The 26,961-nt window shown below is 38.2% G+C and overlaps 1 protein-coding gene across 6 annotated transcripts in view; it reads right to left on the bottom strand.

Moving 5' to 3' along the window:
* The window catches only part of APBA2 (amyloid beta (A4) precursor protein-binding, family A, member 2), a 93,416-nt gene that overhangs the window by 19,713 nt on the left and 46,742 nt on the right, over positions 1-26,961 (bottom strand). For 5 of the 6 annotated variants that reach the window (XM_014944375.1, XM_014944381.1, XM_014944376.1 and 2 more), the window contains 6 exons: positions 21,780-22,786; positions 12,821-12,901; positions 11,414-11,450; positions 5,287-5,432; positions 3,925-3,960; positions 2,234-2,320 (listed from right to left, as the gene is read on the bottom strand). In XM_014944375.1, the coding sequence (XP_014799861.1) occupies positions 2,234-2,320; positions 3,925-3,960; positions 5,287-5,432; positions 11,414-11,450; positions 12,821-12,901; positions 21,780-22,748 (1,356 nt within the window). In that variant the 5' untranslated portion in view covers positions 22,749-22,786. The remainder of the gene's footprint in view (positions 1-2,233; positions 2,321-3,924; positions 3,961-5,286; positions 5,433-11,413; positions 11,451-12,820; positions 12,902-21,779; positions 22,787-26,961) is intronic. The other variant, XM_014944380.1, reaches the window with a different exon arrangement.

Here is a 26,961-nt window from a genome sequence, read left to right as displayed (position 1 = left end):
GGGTTTAATATTTTTCCTAGAACTTTTTTTTTTTTTTTTTTTTTTTTTTTTTTTTAAAAACACACGGAAAAAAAAAAAAAAAAAAAAAAAAAAAAAAAAAAAAAAAAGCAAGCAAAAAACCCAGGGCAAACGCCACAGAGCTTGTAATTATAATAATTTCCTATATTGCTATTTTCAGCTAGTCAAACAGCTCACACAACATACCACTCTTCATGCTGCACTGCATTTTATATCATTAGAAATCTCAGGGGAATCAGGAGAATAAGATAACAGTTACTTTGTCAAAGTGTTTATGGTCTGCCTCAAAGGACTTTCCTTTTTTATTTTTAAAAGGGTTGGTGTTCAGCTGAAATGCCCCTAAAGAAGGGCAAGAGTGACTTCCACTAAGACAAATCCTTACTCAACAATGAGAACTTATCTCTTTACTGCCATATATTCCAATTATAAACTGTAGCTGTTCATTTATCAATAATTGTCTGTAGTCAAAACAAATAGTGGTATTGGTTATCACAGATGAAGTGCAGTTTCAGGACGATTTTATGGATGGCAGATTGCAAATACTGCTGCTCGTGTTAGATGGGATATTCTGCTCCTCATCTGGCTCCATCTCGGGAGCTCTAGTGGCATGTTAAGGACATCTTGTGTTAAAAGAAAAATAATTCATTTACTGGAGTTACTACCGTTAGCCTCCCATTGAAAGATAGTAACACCCTCTTACATTCCAGGAAGAATTAGGTGCCTCATGTTTCGCATTGTTAGAAAAACAAATGATATGCTAATCGAAAACAAAACAAAATCCTCTTTATTAACTATCTCCTATAGTTTCACTCATTTCTTCAGTTAGCCATGGTATTTCTGAACTGTGATCTTACACACCAAGATACAAGTTCAATAACCATTTTCTCTTTCCATCTTCCCAGTTGTTTATGAAAATATTGAACAGTACTACATCAAAGAAACATGCTTGTGAGTCTCCCTCTGCTTTTTATCTCTTTATATTGCTATCTATGTGGCAATATATCAGAAATAAGTACGCTATCAGAAACTTTTTAGCCTGTATCTCTTGTATCTAGATCATATAATCTAGAAAATATTATGAGAGATAAAAGCCTTATTTAAGTCAATAAGCGCTGTGTGCTGTTTCTGTGCCATGAACAAATATATTCCCCATCACTAAAGAAAACGATTGATTTGACATGATTTACTTTTGACAAATCTGTGCTGACTCTTGCTCATCTCCACTCACAAGCTGCCTACAAAGGGTTTGTTTGTTTTGATATCTTTCTGACAGTTAAATGTACCTATTGGTACATTTCTCTTCTGCTACTAAAAAAGTCCAACTAAATACTACCTTCATAAGTTCTGGAAGAGTATCATTGAAAGGATAGCATAAGGTCGCTCCAACCATTTTTCCAAATACTGCAAGATGAATTTCCTAGTTTGGCTACATCTAGCTTAACTAAGCACTTTCTAAATGGTTTGTTCTTTAACATAACTTGAGGTCTTACCATTTTTCAACTGCTGTTAGCTGCATACTGTGGAGTTTTTTAGTGAAAACTAAAGCAAAAAATATTACTTTATTTTCCCTTTCAAGAGTGAAAATTTAAAGACTTTCTGTAAGTATGATCAAAGTCTATGAGGTCTTGTGAGATTATTATACTAAATATTGGAAACGTATTTAGCTGTAAATTCCTTTTAAAATATCCTTCTTATGAAGATGGCCTCTTATTGAATATATGTATGTATTCCTAGAAGATGAGGTTGATCATTGCTGTGGTCTCCAGATGCTTATTTAGTATGAATAATTAATAATTTACCTTGGGCAAAGAGGATGGTAGCTCAGATGTGATTTATGGAAAAACTGGAGGTTAAATGTTAAAAATGGCAAGATATAAATAGCTTAGTCAAAGCAGCAAATGAGTTCCTATAAATCTGGGTACTGAAACTGTTACAGAGAAACAGGGTACATGCATTCTGAAAGACTTTTGATTCTTTTCCTAAATTGAATTATAGATTTTAGTAACATGCAGACATTTTCCAAAACACCAAATATACAAAAATGGTGTCAGTTTTGTACTGGCAAATGGCAAGTATTGCAACAAAAGCAGATCTAACACTGCTATTTCTGAATATTCTCACAACAGTGAATTTATTCAATTTTAGTAAAGTTTCCCACTAATACTATGTGCAGTCTAACTCGACATATTCTTGAAGAGTTTTAATCATAACTTACCTGTGTGTCTGCATTTAAAACTTTGATTCTCTGTGTGGAGATGAACAGATCCACTTCAGTCAAGGCCTGGGAATCTCCCTCTGAAGTCTAAAAGACAGATGCTTTGTTACAAGGGGAATTTTAGTTTCCTCTTTAGAATGACAGATTCACTGATCACTTCAAGCATAATGTGATGTCAGGCAATCACACTGTTAAACCACTACAAAGATGGCTATTCAAAAACATGCATGTTTCTAAAAACATGCAAAGAATGCATTTATTGCATAGACAGAGTGAAGCACACTGATTTTGTGGGTAAGAGTGAATTTTTGGAGCGTGTGGAACTGAGAGCTCAAGTATTAAAATTCTCTATTTATAGCCAGAACAGGAGAAAGAGAATGGCTGTTTCTTCCCCACTGTCTCATTGATGCACTTCAGCACCTGAGGCACCGGAACTTAGAAAGTAGCAGAATTGAGAAAGGGACTTACTCCCCATCAGCTGCTCAGCCTTGCCATCTCCAGTGAGCTCACCACAAAAAGTGCAAGCTGGTGCTCAGTACTATGGTGGGGTTGAAGGGTTTTTTTAGATTTTTAGTTTAGCTTTTTCTAGAAAACGAAGAACTGGGTGCTGAATTAGTATTTCTGTCATATCACAGAAAGCAATCAGCTGACTTTTAGGCCTCAACATCTGTTCACTAGAGAAATAGTTCCATATCCCACTAGACAACATGGTCCCAGGGCCAGCGGGATTACAGCCTAATGCCACACGGCTCCCTAAGTGTGTGTCCTGGCTCTGCCCACCTGAGAAAACGAGAGAGAAAGCGGCAAAGCAGCTGCAACCTCTCACTGAAGCATCCTCCCAGAGCTTACTTAATGCTCCAGTATTAAGTTCAAGCAGGAACCTATTTATTCCTCCAGGCTACTTATCCACAGTGCAGTCTTGCAACTGGTATTTAACAATATCCCGTGTCAGCAGCCTGAGAACAAAATGTACCACCCTGTGCCAAAGGCAGGCACCAGTCTCCACGTCAGAGACTGGTTCTTTGATGAAACACTGCAAGGAACAATGATGTATTTGCTGCTCTTTTCTGTAGTTATAAAGGCTTAGCTATGCCTATAATTCGTTCAGGTTCATTTTGTTTGAATTCTCATCCAGCAAAATACAAATCAAGCCGTATTTTGGCAGAGATTTACTTGCATTGCTTTCATCTGAGACCATCACAAAAAAACAAGATTAATTTTAGTGCTATTTTCATCAACTGTATTTAAGTAAATGAGTGAAATGTCCCCTGTATGAATTGTTCCAGCTACTACCTGGTAAATTTATTTGTTTTTAAATATTAACAATAATTTAATAAATATCTACTGGATATTTACAGGCACAGGCACAGGAAAAGATCGTACTGCTTTGGTTAGTAAAATAAAAATAAGTGTTGCATTAAAAAAATCTCCTGCATAACATTGGCTGTATATTTGAACTAAACAAACCACAGGTATTCAACAGAAGAAGAGCAGCAGACAGGCACTCCATCAAATGAACAATGAAGAAAACGAGTTCATTTTATTCCATCCAGTGTTCTACTACTTAACAAAGAGGAAACCAAAATGACAACTTTATGAGAACCCATAATGAAAGACACAACACTCCATGGAGAACAAGAACAACAAAAACGTAAGTAAACATTAGCATTCAAGAAAAACAGTTTACACACCGCTTTTTTCTTGATTTTAGCTGCCTTTTGCATCCTCTGAGGAGTAGCATAAAAAAAGAATGCAGACAGATGTACACACAAAGAAAGAGAAAATACAATGTGGGAGTCAGGGAAACCTTTGACTATGAATCCAGACTGTTAAAAATTAAAAATTTGAGGGCAGTGGGAGAAGGACATGCAAGAGAGAAAGATTTGTTTTTATCATCTTATGCAGTTCTCAAGCATAATTGGATTGAATGGCATTATGCATGTTGTCAATTGATCACAAAAAAACTGGTACCAGAGTGTTGTCTGTTAACAGCTGCTCGTAATATTTATTCTGCTAAATATACAGCAGTCTGAAAGGACGGTACATGCACTATTTTAAAACGAAGGTTTTCTATCCATATTAATCATATGTCTACATGTAATTGAACAAAATGTAACCAAAGCTCTCTTCCATGACTATCTAAAGTAGTCAAGTCTCTCTAATATTAGGATTGCTATTAATACACTAAATGGTTTTTAGGGAGTTAATTGCAAACAACAATTACTTACTGCTTGAGGCATCACAATACACTAAACAGAAATTCAAAGGTTTGGAAACTTTAAAGAACTGGAAATTTCTTGCCTTCCATTTATTTCTAAATGCCAAATCAATCATCAGTCATGACAGTCTCTTGTTAAGTAAATTATTTTCACAAACTGGTTTCCTTCAAAAACATGCACTTTTTACCAACTAAATATTCTATGGACTAAGCACATAATTTTTCTATTAACATTTAAATCTACCTCTTTCTAACCATGTGTTTATTCAGATGAGATATTTATAGCAGATCCACAAAAAATTGTAAAAAAATTATCCTACTTGGATTACTAACCAAAAAAAGCAGGTTTTTGCACAGCTGTATGAAGCAGTCTATGCTATGTTATTTACACAGAAACTTCACTGCAAGTAACACCAAATCCAAACATAATAGTAATGAATCATCTTGTCCTAAAAAAGTAATAATTCAATATATTGAGAGTATTCTTCATAATCTATGGTAAGTTAAAGGAATTAATAAGAAGAGAAACACAGTCAAACAAATAACCTGTACTTTGCCATTGGAGTATTTCCTAATTGCAATCTGCAATTTCTCTTTAATACTTGAATTCTTCATACAGCTTCCAAACAATTTTGAATAGACTCTGGAATAATTTATATTTTGTTCCTCAGTATGTATTTCCATAATAAGCACTGGAAACTACTGATATCTGCAGTACTAGCTCTATACTCACATAAGGGCACTTCAGAATAGGTTTGAAGCTGCAGATCCTGTGCTGTTTAGAGATCAGCTCTCAAAGGACCAGAGAGTATTCTACAAACATAACAATCCCTACCTTAACACGGCTCACTGCCTCTTGGGCCTGCATCATGCGTATGTTTTTGGAGGGGTTGCGCTCGGAGAGCAGCTGTGTAGAGCCCAGGTAATTGGCTGCAAAGATGATTCCATCAATGAGGTCTTCAGGTTCACAAGGTCCTGGAACTGACACAAGACATTTACAGTTACTGCCTTGCAAAAGAGAGATGAGAAATTGAATAAAGGATATTGAGGCTTGAACAACCTTTTAAATACCTTTTCTAATATGAAACAGAAGAAGAAATTCAGTGCAAAATAAACAGTGTTTTTCCCTCTAATTATTTTCCCAACAAAATATTCACCGAAAAACACAGTATTTAAAACATTGCATAATCGTTTGAATGTGGAATTCTACAGGAAAGTCATTGGAATTTTGTTGCTGTGCTGCACTAATAAACAAACTGGAATTAGTTGCAAGTTTCCAAAATGCTGAGAGGTTCCCTTATCATAACTTTCTTAGTACTTATATGCGTGACTGTTACAGTGCATGAGCTAAACTTGTGCTTGAATACCAATTTGTGTTTCCACATTTTTTTGAGATGTTTACAGAAATACAGAGTCCCCAGCCATTATCTCTGGCAAAAACACTGATGAACAATGGGCACGAAGGTGTACTTTGCTTCAGCAAAAGTCCACTACAAAGCTTAACAGTTAAAAAAGTTTAGGAAACAACAGAAGTAGGCATCTCAATCCTGTTAGTCGTGTGTAAGGCCTGAATTCAGAGATTGATATCAAAATAGAGTTCCCAGGCTGGTATAGATTGTATAAACTGAGAACGTTTTCCTCTGACTGCAGGGACTCCCAGAAGGCAGTTACAGAAAAGGAGAACATGGAAAGAGCATGAAAAAATTCAAGTTAAAAAAGAGAAAAATAGCAGAACTTCAAAACATCTTGCTATTTTTTTAAATTTTAGCCTTCTTTCAACAAAATGCCTTTGTATACACTTAGAATTAATTACATAGTGACTTCAGTGAGATTCTAACATACCTTCTGTTTTGCAATTTGTTCCTTTCCAAGGATGAAAAAGAAGGGGCAGGGAACAGAGAATAAAGGACAGTATCTTTATCATACTTGGACTATGCTCATCACCCTCTTTATTCAGCCATTAAGCTTTATGTCCAGCATGATTAAATCAACAGTAAAGAACAGTCATTCCAGAGTTTGACCGAAATCTCTTGACAGTATTTTCTGTTCCTCATCAGTTTTGTAAAAGAAATTTGCCTTGATCTGTATCAACTTGCTCAGCTGCTAACTCATTTTTTTGAAGTACATCAATCTCATGTGTGAGGAGAAAAATGACACTGAAGGGAGATGCTAATATTAAAAAAGTTTTCTTGCACAGTGGAGTAGTTCAATTTATTTATAATCAATTGAATGTGGAAGATTAATATGTGGAGAAGGAAAAACATACAGCGTATATGCCGTGTGATAATATTCTGATGAAATTTACTGAAGTAGTGGATTGCACATGTATCTTTTAGTGAGCATTCCTATCCCTCATTTTCCCATTCCAATTTAGAAAAAGTCTTCCAACAGAAAATAAACTTGATTTAAAGAAGTGACTTCTTCAAGAAATGCTGCTGTCACCTATACTTTCGTGCAGACCTCACATTCACCTGATGGAAATCTCAACCCTCAGCAAAAAACCTACAGTCTTTGTAATTCAGTAATCAAAGCATATAAACACATATATCTATTTATACCAGTCCTGCACTCTTCAGACACCCGATACTACCTAACAATGCTCACACCTAATGGAACTGTTTGTTTTGCTAGGAAACACTGTAGTTTCAAGCTTCAAAAGGATAATTATAGACCACAGGAGGACATTACTTTGCTTTAGATCACATCTGTACAAAGCCAGTAATGGTTTGGATCTTCACTATAAATCAGAATAGAGTTCTGTGGAATTTAAAATTCTCAAAGTATTAGGAAAGAATAAAAAAATATCATGACAATCTCCACTGAAATTGTGAAGACCCTCAATTAAATCCTTGGGAAGCTACTAACTTTAAAAGTCCCTGAAACTCTTCATGAAGACGAAGTCTTTTGGTACCTCAAAAACGATCCTTGTGTCTGCAGCACTAATTCACTGAATGAAATCAAAGAACGTGAACTTCCACAAGAACTCCATTTACTACATCTTTGTTCCTTTGTGCTTACATCTTTGCACCATTACATTTTTCAGCAGATGTATTTTATATGGTACTTCTTCTGATGATGTTATTCATAGATCTTTTCAGGCCTAAAACTTAGTCTCATACATCTGTACTTCTTTCAGCTTGCAACAAAATATTAATGTTGCATCACACTGACATCTTGTTTAAAGAGTAACAAAGAGAGAAATTAATTAAAGATGTGAATTTAATGTTAAGTTAGCAAAACTTCGTTAGATACCTGCATCAACATGCTCATTCAAAATTAAAGTGGCTTTAATTTAGTTTCCCTTTATTCATGTCAGGCTGAGTAAACCAGGCTAAATTGAATCAAGGTTGCTTTAACTCTGAGATACGCTTACCCACATAATGTTTAAATCAGTTTAACTAACCTCCTTTAGTAGTTAATTTAGATTCATTTTCTTGAAATATTTTGTGTGTCTGAAGACATGTAAAATTGCAATTCTTTGTACAAATTCTAATGCAGTCATTACTACTTCAAGCAAAGACCAAAATTCTAAAAGTTTGTCAACAAAAAAAGTTGTGCTGGTGATTTAAAACATATCAGTCCCTTAATCTACTTCCTTTCCATGGTCAAAGCAAAGCTTGTTTTCTCTTCAATTATTTTCAAGAATGTTGCATTTGGACCATTTCTGATTATATTGGTGCTTTATACATCTTTGAGCAAGACATTTTTGTCTTGATTGCCAAGTCATCGATAGGCTATGTCAAAGGTACTTTCCTTTCAAAGACATGTTGAAAGATCTATTTTTACATACACACTGCTGGCACCCCTGAGCATCCCCACCACATCTTCGGGGTCTGTGAAATTAATGAGTGTTACTAAGGAAATAACAAATTCTTCTCATGTCTTGGCTGTTTGGTGACAGCAATGGTGTTTTTAACTGATTTGTCTGAAAAACATTCTTGAATGTGGAAGTAACCTAGGGTTTTCAGGAATTTTATAATCCTGAGTTTGTTTATTTGGATTCTTCAAAGATTGGTGTTTTTGGTTGGATATGGCCTCATCATCTCTTCATAGCATTAGAAAGTGATTTTTTTCTGAATTATTATACCAGCAACAAATTCTGCAACATCATGTATAAAACAACAGCATGTATAAAATGCTTATAGCAATAGCCAATATATGGAGGGAAACAAACCAAAAGATATGTTGAGAAAAAACCATTTCCAACACACATTTCCCACCATGAAGGCAAGGTAAGCAATTGTCGGGTAAAATGCTGGAAGAATGGAATGCCACTGAAAATTGGCAGGGTCAAATTGGGTTACCTGAGTGTTTTCTTCCCTTATTTCTGACTGCTTTAAATAATATAAAAATGCAGACTTGGCTGAGGTCCCAGCTCATCAGAGCACTTAAGCATGCCCTTGAGTGCAAGTGTGTGTAAGGCTTACTGATGAGGAAGGGGAGAAGAAAGCAATAGATTTGAAATGTGAAGATTAGTTTGATGTGAACAAAGATTGGAATTTCATGGTGAGTATTGGTGCTTAAACATTAGATAGCTTTTCTGAAAAATCTAACCATAAATTTCTGCACTGTCTTATCAATGCAATAGGGATTACTTGGTTTTTTGCTGATCTACTGATGCAACAAGTATAAACATATTTCTAGACTAAGTAGTCTAGATTTAAATATTTTTAAATTGTCTTATCTTTTTATTCACAAAATAAGAAAAAGAATACTTATCCAATAATTCAGCACAACTGAATTTAATAATCTGTTAAGAAAATATATTTATCTAAAATCATGTGAAACCCAGGGATTCAAGCAGTATTTAGAGATTGGGCTCAGAGCACAGAAGCACCTTCCACTTCCTGCTGAGAACCACCAGACCCCCCAAATTCCCCGAGACCTTGGGGCGCGCAGCACTGCAGCAGCTTTTGTGTAAGGAGTAAATGGAGACAGGGCGTGTGTCACCTCGCTCAACGGCTATCGACAAGTTCCACGTTTTGGTTGATTTCTTTACTTCATCATGGTTCTTAATGTGCAAGGGAGTGAGATTTATGGTGATAGGACAAATACAGACAGCAAAAAAGCCATAACCCCAGAACATGGAACTAATTACCACTGCAAGGATGTATTCGTACTACTACTGAAACAATTCTAATAGCAAAAAGGCACATTTCCAGTATTTTTTGTGCCTGTTATCTAATTTGTTTTTATGTACATGGCACATGAAAAATATTATGTATCAATAGAGACATAGATATAGCTACTGTAGTTCATGACTCAAGCTGAAAGTAAAGTGTCTGAACAGTTGAATATAAATATAACCAGAATATAGTCAGAATATGGTTGTGGTATCACTGTCAAAGCTGAGGGAAGAACAGGGAGCATTAGGTGGCAGAATCTTCTCTTATGTGAAGTAGGGTCCTGTTCCTTTGGGACTATACATACAAACTAATAATAAAAACTCTGTTTTTCTTTAATTTAGAGAGCAGTCATGTTAACTATCATAAGCTCCTAGTGAGCTACATGTTTATTTGTATTTGACAATGCCATATAATACTTGCAATAGAAAAAGCCTAATAGACAGCTTATCCTCACATACTGTGCAACTGTAGGAAAAAAAACAACAAGAAAGCAAAATGATTTAACTAAAAAAAAGTATATGTTATGCTATCTAAAAATATACTGACCCCTTTCCAACAGAGCAGTGAGCTGATTGGTAAGGAAAGAAAAAGTCATAACCTTTTTATCCCAATAAAATTAAGATGTGCAGTTGTATCTGCAAGAGCTGTGAGGGGTGAGTTTTCCAGTCTGTTTTAAAGCTCTGCTCGTGCTGGCCTCCCTTCGTGGCTGCCCACTAACCAACCAGGAGAGGCTTATTGCAGTAACAGCTTGCCTTTCTGTCTCTGCCACCTTGAGGAGTGCATTTAATTTAGCTCTGTTTAGGGCCTGTTAGCCAGTACATGCCAAGTGTTATGTGTAATTTCCTTCAGATGTCAATCTGTGTAAAAGGGGCAATCTTTGACCTTTCCATTTGCCCTTGCTCTTCAAGGAAATGACTAAAACCAGAAGTTGTTAGACGAGGTGAGGAGATCATGGAATAGAAGAAAAATGTGTTGGACATTCTAGTATTATTCTAAATCACAGTAAGTTTTCCCTGAGTTGAGATTGGCATTAGAAATCAAGTTTTTAACATTCATTTATGGTTTCCATTGTGGGGAAAAGTGTGTTCGTGGCAGATTTAGGCATTCAGGTCCTTAGAAGTTTCCTACTGTCTTTTCTCACTTTACAGTATGTACATTTCCTTTGCAGGAAGAGCTCTATGCATTTTCCCCAAAGTTCTTCAGCTGGCTGTGAATCAGTGAATGATAATGTCTGTCAGTATAATCCCATTTTATCTCTGTCCGCCTTCTTGCGTTAATAAATTGACTTATTTTTCTCCAAACAGAAAATGCATTATAGCAGTGCAAAGGAGATTGAAGAAATGCATGAAAGCATGGCTCTCCTAAACAGAGGATTGGATTACCAATTTTTTTGTCAGATCAGGAGAACCTTTCTGTTTGTGTCAACAACTGAGATTCCCTGAGTGCAATCACATCTGAGTGATACAGGGGCTGCTCTGAACAGTTAAATGACTCCTTCCTCTGCACAAGGCCATGAAGAACAGGGTGCTCTTACACCTTCATAAATCTCCACCCTGCTGGGATGCATTGTTACCACTTTTTTACCCCTTTCCAGATTTGTAGCTCTCTCCATCCTCACCTTAATCCTTCTGAGAGCTCTATCTGCTCCTCCTTTTTATCACCACCTGGCTCCCATTGCCACAGCAGGGGGGTGAAAATGTTAAATACTTCAATACTTAAACTTTTCAGCTGTATTCTTTTGGGTTTGACCACTTTTCAGAACTGTGATCTTTAAAATACATTAAAGAATTTCCTTCAATTTTATCTTACTTTAACTGTGGATGATGTAAAACTTACCATCAACAAAACTTGGAAATGAAGACACTTTCTTTGTCTGTTGAGAAATAAAAATATTTGTAACTGTAACAAAATCATTTTCACAAACTGAAATGAATTCATATTATATTTAAACAGCTGACCACGGTTTAAAAAAAAAAATCAAATTTCTCTGTATAACTTCTGCATAGCTACTATTTAGCATGGTGAAACACATTACATTACAGTAACTAACCCAACCTAACTCTTACATATTGCTGTTTACCTGGAATTTCAAAGCACTTTAAACTGATCCTACCACACAAAAAAATACGGGAGGATGGGGGAAGAAATTGAAAATAACCTAGGAGGTCTACTGTCAAAGGTGCAATACAAACCAGCAATTCCCAATCCAATAGTTTGTTGGCTAGATCATGTTGCCTATTGATGATATCAAATTTCCAATTAAGAACATTTAACAATATTTTACAAAGCAAGTGAATGAAAAGAACCTTCCCTGATTGCACAATACACAGCATTACACTTAATCTTAGCAGAGGCCACAACCATGTTCTTTTTATGCTACTGTGTCTATTCTCAATAAACAGATACGGTCCTTCCGTTTGCTCTTTTGCCGGCCTCCTCAGGCATTCCTGTTTCCAGGAAAGAGGCCGATTTCTCCATTATGGGAAAAGGCTTTAGAAATGTGCCTCTTCATTAATACAACAGGCTACGGGCTAAATATGGTACATGTTTTTGAGATAACAGACTTCTGCTTGTAAGTCTGAATTTCATTTCCTTGTGTCTAGCCTCAAGCACAACCTCATTCTGCATTCTTAGATGTCTTCTTTGCTCCAGTCTTCAGTGACAGGAGCAGGTCTGTCTATCACTGCATCTTTTTCACAGCTGACTGAGCCAGGACACATCTTACCACAGAGGCCACTCAAAAAGATGTGATTCATTTGAGCCCTCAGCATGAAAAAGATGTGATTCATTTGAGCCCTCAGCACGGAATGATGTGCTTGATACTAGGGGTTACTTAAAGATAATTATTCCTATAGGAATTAAGCAGTCCTTTGGTTTCAAAGACTGACATTGGAGGCGGGGGAGAAAAAAAGCAGAAGCCAATTTCTTTTTGATGCTGCTTTTGCTCTCCAGTAATCCAAAAAGAGAATTTCTGAAGTGTTTTCCCTATTCTGTATGTCATCAGAAAATTTTAGGCTTGAGTACACGCTGTGGACAGTTACATAAAATGAATGTGGCAGCAACAAATTCATGGGTATAGTTCAAAGACTTCCCGGAATATGCAGACATTACTGTCACTTCAGGAAAAGAAACACAGCCTGACTGCGTATGTGTGCGAGGGGGAGAGCTGACAGTTCAGCGCCGCTCTCCCTCTCGGAAGCCTGACCGCAGGAGGATGGGCAGCAGAACGGCCCGGGCACCTACCTCGGGGGTGTTATTATTGTCAACTGGCCCATTGAGGTCTGACCGCTGCTGCTTCCTTGGCTGCTCTAAACCATTGCACATCTGTAAGAAAAAAGAGAAAGGATTTCAAATCCTTTTGTCTTCTGAAAAGCTTCAAAACAAAGTAGAGATTTCAGTGGAAGTCAATAGTGAAAGACAGCCAGAAAATTTTCACCAGATTGAATTACATTCAGAAAAAATTTAAGAAAAATTAATAAAACATTAACATATGAAACTGTATTCGGCATGTTCTCCATTATTTGATGGCAGTCTTTGGTCATGAAGCTGTTCTGTGTAGTTATTTATATGTAGTTATTTATGTACAACCTATATTCATTACTGATACTGAAATATCATAATGTGATATAGTAGTTGGAACTTCCTATTGTAATCTAGCAAATATGATACATATAAAAATATTGAGATGTTTAATTATAATAAAAAATCTCTTTGATGTAAATAAGACATTTCAATTATCATTAAGTAGCAGTTACACTACTGATTTAAATTAAAACTAAATTCTTTTATTTTAATGCAAGTTTTTCACATGAAATTAAGCCAAATGCTGATATGATCAAATTGTTCAGAAATCAAAGTCAGAATTTTTAAATGTGTTTTTTCTCAACATTGGACAAAATCAAAATAGTCCTAACGGCCACCTCTAATCTCAAAAACAGAATTCTTGCACTGAATATAGGATTCTCTGTTCATGGGAGATACCACATGGCATCTCCTTCCTTTTGGACCAGGCAAATCTACAGGATGCTGGCAGCACAGCTTCAGGCCTCCGAAGAAATGTAAAAGGGAAAATATAAAACTTTATGCAAGGAAAATACAAGTCTTTTAAACTATGGAACACTATTCTTCTTCTAATTTCAAATATTCTCAGGGGATTTCTTCTCCAGACCTGACACAAGTCACAGAACACCAGCACTCAGCACAGGCACCTCCCGTGTCCCATACGTACCAAGAAAGTGAAGTTTTCATGACTCAAGACTTTCAGTGTGAGAAATGTGGAAAACCAAGGTGATTTCTGGAACAAATTTTTATGGTTTAGGATATTTCACTTTCCTTTTTTCTCAGTTTCCCCATTATGTATTAGAAAGAGCTCCTAAATGCCACCATCATTGTAAGGCTTCACAAATAAGAACTTGCATCAACAATTTTGCAAATGGAAAACACTGGGCAGTATTATTTCAAATGGTCAGTCTGAGTATTACATGTGAATGTAACTCCTTGTCTTCTGACTTTGAAATGCAATATGTAGCTGTAATCAAAGTCTGCATGTTCATCTCTAGACAAATTATGCCCTATGAGTAATATTTAGTTAGCTGAAGGAAATGCACTAATGAAGCAGGCACATTAGAGCTATTAGCCCAGCAATGCTAATTCTCAGGTAAGACAACATACACAAAGCACCAATCCACCCAAGCAGTAAGCAGGGTTTTAAGAAAGAAAAGACAATCTGGGATATACCCAAAGCACCATGACTTGGGGACCCGCTGACTAGTGCCCTATCTTGATGGCTGTAGAAGCTTCCCATAACCCTGCTTATGGATGCTATTCTGTCTGAGACAAGACAAATCTAATTATATTGCATGGCTAAACTAATATGGAGCAATATGTGTTGATGTGCAGTGAAATATGTTAATGAGATAAACAAATATCTAGAGGGCTTTAATAAAACAAGCATAATAATCATAGATTATTCCCTAAAATAGTAGGATTAAATCAAGTATGCTTTAAGCAGGGAAAATGACATGGCCACAGTGAAGAGATATTAAACAGCAAGCAGTGACAGTAAATATATTAACTCCAGTACGTACAACAGAATGTTAATACTCCTGAAGCTCTGTCAGTTCTGATTACCACACACTTGACTGAACTGAAAATGCACCTGCACATAAAGCAAGAATGGGTTCACTGGTTTAGTAAGCATAGCCTGGGTGTCGTAAACATCACTGAAACACGTCTCTGTCACAAATCTGACACGTCGATGGACTTAGCCCTGGGGATCATAAAACCAATCATGCTCTTTGGTAACAATTACACATATAATTCCATATAGTCTTAATATAAAATGTAACTAAAGACTTGGATGACATTTTGGTTTTGATTTATACATAGCTGCAATTGACCAGAGTGTCTATTTTCAGGATTTTAGGAATATAAACAAGTCTTGGTTTTTTATTGTTTCCTAGTGACATATGAAATGTATATGTGTCACATATATAGTATATAAGTTGCTGTTGTGTATTGGCTGAGTTCCAAATAAGTCTGTGCAGAATACATGATGTGTTGGGATCAATCACATCACCTCTACAAGGAACATAATAAATGCTTTTTACTTACTACTTGGTGTCTGTACATGAAGACCAACTTCCCCCCCCGCAGTGTTACATGTATGTGTTTAGGACCCCAGCCTAATTATGCCGAATCTCAGGTACAAAGAATTCCTCCATTTCTTTTAGGCACATCTGTGCATGCAATATGTTCCACCTCTGGCTCATCTACTAACAGGTTTTTACAAGCATTGTGATGGGGAGGGGAGGGTGTCACTGTGAGCGCTTCCTCCAAACAAAGCTGAGTGTAATAGCACGTCCTTGAGATCTTCTCAGCTTTGGAGTGCAGCACGCCCTGTGTCCCTGCAGCAGCGGCACGAAATACCCAGCAGTCAGTAAGGGGACCTGTGCCCATCCGAGGCTTTCTGTGCCCAACGTTTGCCTGCAAAAATGTGGGCTGTTACAATGACCCTTTGCAAAATAAGGGTTGAGATCTTCACGCTAAAGAAATGTTTGCTAACATGGTATCCTAGAAGGAAAGTACAGGGAGAAGGACTTCCCTTTCTTTCCATGAGACTTGCAGTGTCCAAGGAGAGAACTCCGTGGCGTAGGCAGGGCTGCATCTCCCGTACACAGCTACAAACCATGCAGTCTTGTACGTATGAAAGGAGATGCTTCTAGACACAGGGTGTTTTGGAGCTTCTTTACAAAATCATTTTTAGAAAACATAAATTCTGGTATTCAGTGTGGGCTGGAAGTTGGTTCATGCTCCCAGGTGATCTGACCAATGTTAAATGAATTATCATACCCAATACTTGCTTTCTTCATGATTCTTACAGAGTTTCCAATTTATATTGTTCTTTTAAGTGTTACAATAGCTAGAAAAAGAACATTTGAGGGGAACACTTATAAGGTACTATAAATACATATAACTATCATGACGTGAAGTTTAGAATAGGACCTAAAGCTAAAATGGAAATCTGGAGTTGATTGCACACTAACACAGAGGTACAGCTACGTTAGAAGTCTCTTATCATAGGATAAGATTCTGATAAGAGGACAGATTCTGCAAAGAAAGATATAAAAATATTAAAATATTAAAGGCGTAGTGTTATTAATACTTTTGCCTCTGAGCAAGTACCGAGTCAGTGTCCAGCATCATGTGAAGGAACATGAGGCAGAGAAAATGCCATCATTAGGCTGAGAGGAAAATCAGACTCTAGTTATTTGAGGTCACTGAAGTATCTATGCACATCTTTCAGAAATAAGCTTGCAGCCCTACCCGTGCCCTGGCCAGCCCTGGCCTGATGGCTAATTGCCAGGCCTAGGGCCACCTGGGCCTCCTTCCTCCCACCAATCTTGCCAGGCCCCTCCCAGCCAATCAGGCCCCCTTTATAACCGCCCCTTCCTGGAGGATAAAGCCCCTCTTAGGAGGGCTGGTAATGGTTGAGTTCTGTTGTTTCTTAACACTCCTGGTTGGTTGCTCCAGTGTAAGCTCATCTCAGTGATGTGGTCCTCCTCAAAGTTGCCACCTGTGATCCTGAAGGTTGCTGAGCACCATGAAGCACAATCCCTGCTGGAGAACATTCTGCTGGAAATCAACAGGTTAGTCCCTTTCTTGATTTATTTGGAGGAATAATTTGTGTGAGAGAGGAAGCGAAAAAATCGTTTTTTCAGAATGGTTAACCCTTCTGGTAAAGACTTAGTAAGCAAGCTCTGAGTGTACCTCGAAGGCGTGACAAAGCTTTATTATGATGCTTAAACATTTGAATAATGAGACTTATAATCCGTATCTGCCAATCAATCTCTTTACTATCAACATTGTTCAAATATTATCAAATAATGTGTTCAGAAACCAATGTACCGGCTTTGAAACTCATCTTAAAGACTACTAAGATACTTGGAAAAGAGATGTTTTGTGGTAGGTTTCAATTGAAAGAGGTTTCTTGTGGTAGGCTTCAAGAAATAAAAACCTTATTGGAAAAAGGGATATTTTGTGGTAGATTCCAATTGAAAGTTGCTCCTTGAGGTAGGTTTCAGAGAAATGGTTGTGCTGAATGGTGCATTTTTATGTAGACATAATTTGGAATGCTTGCTGCCTCCTGCTTTAAACTTCCCAGAGAAGACTCTGTCACTAATGCATCATTAGGTAAGAGGCATTGATTTTGCTGTCTCCTGGTGTCAAGAGTTTGCTGCTAAAAAGCCATGATTCAGCCAATTAGTACAGAGAAACCGTTTTTGTTTGAGACTGTTTGGATTGTTTAGGACTTTTCAGTAAGTACTTAAACTTGCTAAGTTTGGGAAATGTCGCTCAGTAATAGCTATTTAATGTTGCTGCCCCGCAGCTGCCTTGAACAAGTGGGAGAATCAACTTGCTTTTTTAGTACTCTTCATTTACACCTAATTGTGTCTTCCACAAATTCTATCAAATGCATCCCATAATACTGAGACTGAATTCCAGGAAGATATTCCTAAGATACAGGTTTTCTAAAATGTCTGTCACCTTAGCTGCCTCAGACTGTGAGATCTTTTATGGACAAAAGACTCCTGGATCTGGGCTCTTTGCAGAAGAGCACTGTGTCCAGGCCACAAGCAGGGACTAAACCTCAAATATTTTTTGTCAATACTGAGCTCTACTACTACAGGTAAACAAAACACAGGAGTAGCACTGATGGACACAAAGGTGATGGAGAACACACTGAGACAAAAAAGAAGGCTTTGTAAAATTTTCGTTCATAAATTTTTTCTTGGTGATATTTGATCTGAGTGTTCGTGTTCAAAAAGTATACGGGCATAGCCTGTAATACAATTATGAAATGAGACTAATGCTGCAAAAGTTTGTGGGGTCCCTGCCAGGGGAGTCTGTATGAGTGTATGAGGTTAGGTTCTCAAATGTATGCCAGTCATATGAAACTGTAATTGAAAAATAAGAAGCAACAGGATTCATGTGTCACAGGCAGCATCGTTAAAAATGGACTTCCCTCTAAGGGGCTCATTCTTAATGGTGATAACAGCAAGTCCCTCTTCAAAAGGGTGTAGGTGAAGGCAGGGTGTTGGTGCTGTTAAAAAAAACTTTATCTTTTATTGTATTTAAATAGATCTGTCTGAATAGGGTAGGAGAGAATATGCACACTCAGGAGTCTGCAGACTGAAATCTAAGTAGATGAGACATGAGCGTTGACTGTCCGATCAGCCCTTTGTTCTTCAAGTGTTGAGTCCCATAGTCATCTTTAGTCCCCACTCATCAGAAGTAGCTCTCAGGCCATGCCAACAACAGGATTTCAGAAAAGTATGAACTCTAGTTGGGATGAAAAGAGGAAATTCTGCCACATATGAGGTTCCACAAAGGAGCAATTATTTAATGGTGAGTCCCATTAGTGCAAAACACATCCTCCTTTGGAATCATTTCAGCTGCTGTCCAATGTTTTGCTAACTTTTTTCTTGACTACTTCTACTATTGTGTAATTATGCTACCTGACTGAGCAGAGTTAGCATTAACTCAGTAAAATAATAGGCAACACCATCATTCTCTGCAGATGTCTTCTGGGTGCAATCAGAGAAACTAAAGTTCCAAATGCACTCGGGGAGCAGCAGGATGGGTCTGGGACTGCCCCGTACCACGCTGCTTTGTGGGAAGGAAGCAGGACAGGATACACTGCAGTGAACCGATCTGGAAGCTTTTTCTGTTCCTATCTTGTGCAGTACAAGCACTCATCTGCAACAGGAGACAACTCTCATTTTCCATCTAGTGAACCTGTTCCTAGGTTGATTATTAGTGTGCCAAACCAACACTATTCTAGCTAAACTTGAAGCTATGCAAATGTCATAACATTCCAAAAAGGAAAAAAAAAAACACCTTACAGTCAACAGCAGCTACTTTTGCACAGAAACACCACATCGGTTTAAAGTTTTTGGTCATACTGTATGCTAGTATTAGCTCAATGAGCCAGTCAGTTCCTCTTCTTCCTTACGCTACCCAAAGATATACCCATGTCAGTTAATTCATGTTAATTTTAAAATAAAAGTGTGATAATTCAGGAGAATTACAACAATAGGGTGTCTAATCTGCATGAATCTGGAACATATAAAATGAAATCATAAGCAAAATATAAAGTTTCTTCATGTGTCAGATACATTAACAGTTGGCTTGGTCTGAGATGACTAAGATGTCAAATGGAAGCAAGGGAAACTCCAAGCTTGAGGAAGCTGTTCTATTTGACTTGTGTCATAAAATGCCCAAAACTTTGTTTCAACTTCATAGATGTAATGCTTTTCTTAAATAACGTAAGCATGGAAAACCTGCAAGAAATAAGTTGTGCTAAGCAGTGAGTTAAAGCAAATATGCTTTAAATGTATTCTAGGTTACCCTCGGGCTTGTCTAGTGCAAGTCTTCTTCTATGCTTCCCTAGAGGTATTTATAAATAAAGGCTCATGCAAGCAAGCTCATATATCCCCAAAGTTTTCAAGGATGAGCATATATATTTAAGAATAGATACTGACCCACACTGAAAGTAAAATGAGATGATTAATTTGCTTTCCATTTTCTGTAGATTGTTAGGCCTTTTTTTAGAAGTGACTACTGTTCCCTGCTGATAAATTGCTGAAAGCGAGCTCAACAACTGGAACTTTTCAAGTTGTTAGTTATTTAACATTTTGTGTGCAAGATCTAGCCCATTTATCATGGGCTAAGAATTAATAACTATATATTTTTAAAGGTACATAAAAACATATTGTGTATCAGTTACTGTTAACTAACCTGAAATGTATGCAGCAGTATTCCCACCTTTGAGAGGGTGGAAAGGGGAGAGGAGCTGAAACATAAAACAGGCTCAGGACAGCACAATATGTGCATAAAACCACAAAAGGCACACTCCTGTTTGCTTATTGTTTATGGAAACTGACATATACATAGTATCTTGGTTTAACTCAAAAGCATTGAAATCTACATTTACTTAAAGAATTGGGGCAAAAAAGTGTTTCAGATGCAATATATATGCTCCTGCATCATCCCTCTTGCCATATTTTGTACTGTGTGATGCACACCTACAATAACTGAAATCTTTTAGCATGATGACAAACCAAGTATCTTCCAAGCAGATTCTCTACCAACAGTAAGTTGGGCAGGCAAATCTGACAGTGGCCTTGGGTTTTTCTCCTTTCGCTATGTAAAAACTTCAATTATTGTAATAAAAATAATGACTCCTCAGTTTCACATATGAGACAAGTTCATTTAGATAGTAGACTAATTGCATCCATCCCTTAGAACAACAAAATCCTCTGTGCTTTATCTAAATTGAGGTCCAATATCTATGTTAAAGGTCCAGCCACACCTCATGCTAAAGACATTTTAGGACCTATTAAGTATAAAACTCACTTTGGTGAGAATGCATACTGTACTGTAATGCCCTCATGATAAGCCTAATTTTTAGATGAAGCTGAGGATGAAAAGCAACCTGCAGAAGGTGAACAGAACACATCAAGATAAGACCAGTCCTGTTATGATAAACACATTCAAATAATGCTTGCCAAAGATTATTTAACTTTTTAATCTTTCTTTTATATCCCTGGAGGCTTGGGGTGGGAGAGCAGAGACTCTCCTCATAGCTCCATTTGTGAACCTCTGTTTCCATAAGAAATGCTGCTTCAGTGAAGATGTCCACAGCAGCTTTGCCCCGTTGTCTTTATTACAAATTAAATGCATGTCCCATCACCCAGTTTGTTTCCCCCTTCATACTGAACTGAAATGATACCTGTAATGCTGTATCTCTCCTTTCCTTTCTCTCTCCTCATTTGAAGGGATGAAATATTGTGTATTGTTTAATGCTCTATCCATTAGAGAGTAGTTTGTGGTTTTTATGAAGAGTGATGGCAGAACCTGAATGGCTGCGTGCCAGCCAGTGGCTACCTATCACAGCAGCACTTCTTCCATTATTAAAAAAGATTAAGGCATTGGCTGAGGACTGACTAGAAATAACAATTAAAGCTCAGATAGGCAATTTAGAAATACTTAGGTATTACTACCTTTTTTTCTGGCTCTCAACATCAGAATGAGAAAAGACTGTGCATGGTTTAAATTAATGTTTATACCATTCTTGTGATAAAACTGCTTAACAGCATTTTTGGTACAAGTAAATATCCTATTTCTTCCTTCTTGACAAGGTCAGGATATGCTCAGCTGGTACAAAACCACAGCAATATGCAGGCACTTCTTGCAATTGTTTTTAACACATGCAGTACCTAGCTTTGGCATATGTTCTATTAAAAACAAAAGAAATTAAAAGTAATCACCCACTAAGGCAATGGAATGAGAGTCCTTATGGAAAAAATGGAAAAAAACTCTTCCGCTATTTCAGTGCTGACCCCAGTTTTATTTAGTGTGTTGCTGCAGAACAAAATACTGTAAATAAACCAGTTTTGCCCCATGCATCTGGAATACCTTGTTTTGCTTATAACTGTTCTCTGCGCAAAACCTCTTTCCTAGCTTTCCACCTAAACTGACCACATTCAGCACCTTTTCTTAAACATACAATGTCATTATGTAGCTGTGAATGCAATGCAGAGCAAAAAAAAGTAAAAACATTGCTCTTAGTTCTGTTTGGAACAAATAACTTAGGTAACATTTGCATAATGCCTCTGTGGTTAAATGTAGAACCTCATACCTGCTCCTGTGGCCACTTCTGTCTGTCCTCTGGGGTTCTTGACTTTGCTTTAAAACCTCTAGGCACATCTCCACTGTGCTTAGAGGCAGATGGGATATTCAGTGATTTTGGCCTCCCCTCGTGCCTGTTAGCACTGTGAACGGCTTCTCCCTTTGAACAAGTCTCTTTATAGTCCTGTGCCATGTTTTCAGTCCCAGTGTGCTCTGGACTCATTTCTGTTGTACTATTAATACTGCTCATGCTCATACTCATTTTGATTTCTGCTACAATCTGGTCAATGTCCTCTTCCTGGTCTTCCAGCTCTGCATCCTCTTTTCTAGAATGGTATGGTGATATTCCCTGCGAGTTTCCATTAGCCTCTGCTGGGTAATAGTCCGGATAGCCACCTTCACTTTGGCAATACTGTATGTTTTCTTCTTGGTCTTGAATCTCCAAAGATGACACTTCATCCTCCAAAATCTGAACACCATTATCTTGACCTTCCTGCCACTCTTGCCTGTCCGTCACCTCATTTTCATCTTGGTGCTGAATTTTACCTTCAGCCCATTCTTCTACAGCTTCCTGACATTCATCTGTTTCAACATGGTGTTCCTCATGGGGAGCATACTCCTCCCCATTGCAGTCCATTCCTTCCAGATAACTGTCATCCTCTGGACAGTATCTAATGTAGTATGTGATCCCTTCTTCTTCTTCTGGTAAGCCTTCATCATAGTCCTCCTCCTCAGAGGTGTTATTCACATAGTCAGAGCTGGAGTCACCATCTCCACTGTGATCATTGCACTCATGTTCCACGGGTGTAGGACTACCTTGTCTGACAGTTGTTAGTTCTGCCTCCTTTGCTGCATAATCTTCAATGGGAAGGTCACTTTCTTCATTTTCAGGCTCCCTGTTGTGAGATGAAGTAGGGCAGGCTCTCGCTCTGTGATCCAGCATGCTGGCTGTGGTGCTCTGACGTTTCCTGTTCGCCATAGCCAACTCCTTACATGACAATCATTTCTAAGCAATTACTGCAGGGAAGACAGAAAAACACACAATCAGGAAAAGGTCATCAGTAGATATCAGTGCTGTTAATAGGAAACAAAAGGATAGATTTATTTAGTTAAAAGGATGTGTTTGTAGATTTTTAAACCAGCTTTACAGACAGCTAACTTCTAAAATGCTCATATTATGGAACCATGAAATCAAAGTAATAACTTGCACAATAAAGGAACAGATAAAGAGAAGGTTCTACATCTATGCTAAATGTATTCTAGCGTAGGATCTCATCTGTGAATTTGACAGAGAATTAATCCTGAACCTTGAAATTAGTTTTCAATTTCTTTTTCTTGCCAGTAAGGGGTCATGCTTTGATTGCTATGCAGTAAACAGGAGCTCTTTCAAATTTTCAGCTTAGGCATTTCTTTCATGTGTACTGAAAGCATACACTTAGAATCTGACCTGCTCTTACCAAAACTAAAGGAAATAATTCTATTAACTTGGCAGTCACATAGGGCGCTAAAGGATAACTCACTGTTGCTAAAGTCATTTAAAAAAAAAAATCACTCACTGGTTTATTAGCTCTCACTAGCTGGATGCTATAAAGTATCTCCCATTGTTCAACTAAATATTATTTGTAGAATAGACTATTTCAGTTGGAAGGGATCTACAAAGATCATCTAGTCCAACTGTCTGGTCAATTCAGGGCTGACCAAGTTAAAGCATGCTATTAAGTGCGTTGTCCAATTCCTCTTAAACACTGCCAGACTTGGGGCATTGACCACCTCTCTAGGAAGCCTGTTCCAGTGTCCTCTCTGTCCAGCCTGTTCTTACCCTCTTGGTAAAGAAATGCTTCCTAATGTCCAGTCTAAGCCTCCTCTGGTGCAGCTTTGAACCATTCCTATGCGTCCTGTCCCTGCATGGAAGCCTGTTCCAGTGTCCTCTCTGTCCAGCCTGTTCTTACCCTCTTGGTAAAGAAATGCTTCCTAATGTCCAGTCTAAGCCTCCTCTGGTGCAGCTTTGAACCATTCCTATGCGTCCTGTCCCTGCATCCCAGGGAGAAGAGCTCAGTGCCTCCCTCTCCACATCCCCTCCTCAGGAAGCTGCAGAGAGCAATGAGGTTATCCTTTAGCCTCCTTCTCTCCAAATGAGACAAGCCTAAAGTCCTCAACAGGACATTCCCACCAGCCCTTTCACTTGTTCCCCTCCTCTGGACACATTCGAGGATCCTCACATCAGTTTTAACTGGTGGGGCCCAGAACTGCACACCATGCTCCAGGTGATGCTGCACCAATGCTGAATACAGCCGGATGATCCTCTCTCCTGACTAAGCTGTGTTTGATGCCCCCCAGAATGCACGCTGCTGGCTGGTACTGAGCTGCTGCTGACCAGCACCCCCAGGTCCCTTTCTGCAGGGCTGCTCTCCAGCCATTCCTCCCCCAATCTATACCTGTGTCCACCATTACTCCATCCCCGGTGCAGAATCTGGCATTTTGACTTGTTAAATTTCATCCCATTAATCATAGCTCAATGCTCCAATCTATTTAGATCCCTCTGCAAGATTGTTTTTCAAACAATCTAATCTGTATGCCAGGAAGACAGACACATCTACAATAAAAGCTCATTAATTCTTCCTACTAAATACTTGTGCTACTTTAAATTACATATTCTTGTCTAAATAGTGGATTCTAAGTAAACAGGCAGAAATTATGTGAACTGTATTAAAAATAGGGTAAATAAAGAAAACAGCTGATTCTAGACAAGCTTGACAACTGTGATCTGCTGTGTGTGATGTGGATGGGATGTGTGCATGTTTCTCTGCGCATCATTGTTGCGTGCATATAAGCTTGACCTGTGAAGTTACTTAATTGGGGTGAAGTGAGCTCAGACACAGGCTTGTGAAATGCACCACACAACTGCAGGCTTTGCTGTGTGCACGTATTCCAAAGGCATGGCAGCCAACCACATGGTCATTTTGACATAACCACTTTCCCAAGTCTTGTGTGCACATACAGAGAACAGAAGCTAACGTGGAGCTAAAGGGTTAGAGGAGTTATGCAGAGACACATTTCCTATACGTTATGAATTTATAAAAAAAAATCCTGTAACTGTAACCTAAAGCCTCATAGAGATCCCTGCAGAATTGCTGCAATCACAAGAAACCCCCAAACTATAGTCTATGACAAATCCAGGAATCTGATGCATCTATGTATTAGTGCAACAGCACCATGTGGCAAATCTAAGCTCTCCCTGAAACAGGGGTTCTTGATTCCGGGATACAAAGCAGAGATGGATGTTAGTCACAGCAAGAGATGTGAAAGGAACCCAGCATGTGAAGCCCTTTTTTTAAAAATTTATTTTTATTTCTTACTGATGCTTTGCAGTATTAGCCTTGACAGAAAGTTCTGAAGTAAATAGCGTATCTGAAGTTTTAAATGACAAAATCAGAGGAGAAGGCAAGACTTGCACCTTCTCACTATTAGAAAAACGAGCAGACTTAAAAGACTTCTGCAGTATGATCGGTGTGCCCACTATGATCCCCCTCATAAACAAGCTACCAATTCTCACTTTGGAGTCAACTACAAGGAACTCTGAACACCAAGCCATCTGTCCACTCATGTTGCCTCTGATTTAGTTAGTTCTACTTACTGCAAACTAAGGATGTTCTTATACTGTAATTGCAGTATAAACAAAACTTATTTTACATTGGATTAAAACAGCAACCTAGTTACAACACTGCAATGCTCTGCACAAAACTGCCCACAAGCAAGATAAATCGCTTGCATGATCAGATCAGGAGCGGGTAAGCACACTACACAAGATGTCTAAAATAAGTTCTGATGGAGTGCTACATAAAAGATACTTTTGAATAGCAATGCAAGAAAGAAATAAATACACCTCATCTGTCTTAACCAAAAGTTATTTTTTGTCCAGAACTGAACAAACTAGTCTCTGGGAAAGAAATGCTCTCATCTGCAGTGGCCTCAGTCTACTAGTCATTGGAAGTGTTCTCCATATTAAATAAAACGTAGAGATTTCCAGTGCAGCAGACCCTGCACACTAGTCACTACTGTAGCTGAAGATAAAGAAGCACATAACATGTAACACAAGCACAGTTTGACACTCAAGACTCAGATTTTTTTTCCTAAAGCATATGGAGATGAGAACCCTTTTTTTAGCCAGACAGTGTAATGGAGCTTTCCCACCCGCATCTAAGAATCTTATTATTAGATCCAGCCCCAAAACTGCCTTCAGTGGTATCACTGCAGGTGATACCCTTTTATAAATGAATGTTCATACATGTTACTTACCTGCAAGAAAATCCACTGCCTGGTAGATGCTGTACAACAAAGGATGTCACAAAAACCCACTTGCTCAAGCTCTGAGAGCCAAAAGCCTGTGGCTAGACAGGGCAGGAGCCTGATGAGGGAGGGATGGCAACTACAGCAGCTGTGGGGAAATGCCCAGGTGAGGGGCTCTGAGGGCTATTATGAAAATTGTTATCAGCTGGGCAGGGTTCCTGGCAGCAGCTGCCCTTCTGCCCCAGCAGTGCAGCAAATGCACTATGGTGACCAGCATGGAGGCAGAACTCCAAATTAAATAGTGGCAGATTGGAAAGCTCTTAGAGCATGGGTGATAAGAAACAGGAATTCCTCTCAAGCATGTCTAGCACTGACACACTAGAAGGGCATAGGAAACTGGGTTTCAGTTAGTTCAATCTGAGACTGTGACTGAAGACAGTGCTTTACCCCCGTACGCTGAAATTGAGGCACATGTTCAGTGATTAAGGGACCAAGTTAGATAGGGTTCTCAATAAAAAGGTTTTGCTTTCCACAATGTTTTGCTTTATTTTTCCTAAGTTTCCCTGCCCAAGCTCAATGTTTGAGAGGAAAAAGAAATCAATCTGCAGAAATGCAGCATGTGTTTTCTATGTGGCAGTAAAAAGGAGTATGCATAGGGGAACCAATCTCTTCTGCTCCTCAAAACAGGACTACTGCTTTACAGCTGGAATTTATTGTAATCAGTGCTCATTATAGCCTCATTAGCTTTCTCCCAAATTCCTTGCAGCTAATTCCCGACAGCTGCAGATAGGGTTTATGGAACTTAACACTTCTACATCTTTTCACCTGTGTAGAAAGATACCTTCACTACTTTCTTCCCATGGAGAGAGACCAATTAAATTAGCATTAAAAATGGGAAATAGTAC

This window comes from Calidris pugnax, unplaced genomic scaffold (genome assembly GCF_001431845.1).
Source record: "Calidris pugnax isolate Ruff unplaced genomic scaffold, ASM143184v1 scaffold70, whole genome shotgun sequence".
In the NCBI taxonomy this organism is placed as follows: domain Eukaryota; kingdom Metazoa; phylum Chordata; class Aves; order Charadriiformes; family Scolopacidae; genus Calidris; species Calidris pugnax.
The sequence above is the reverse complement of the archived record's forward strand: the minus strand, read 5'-3'. Positions and strand labels throughout refer to the sequence as shown.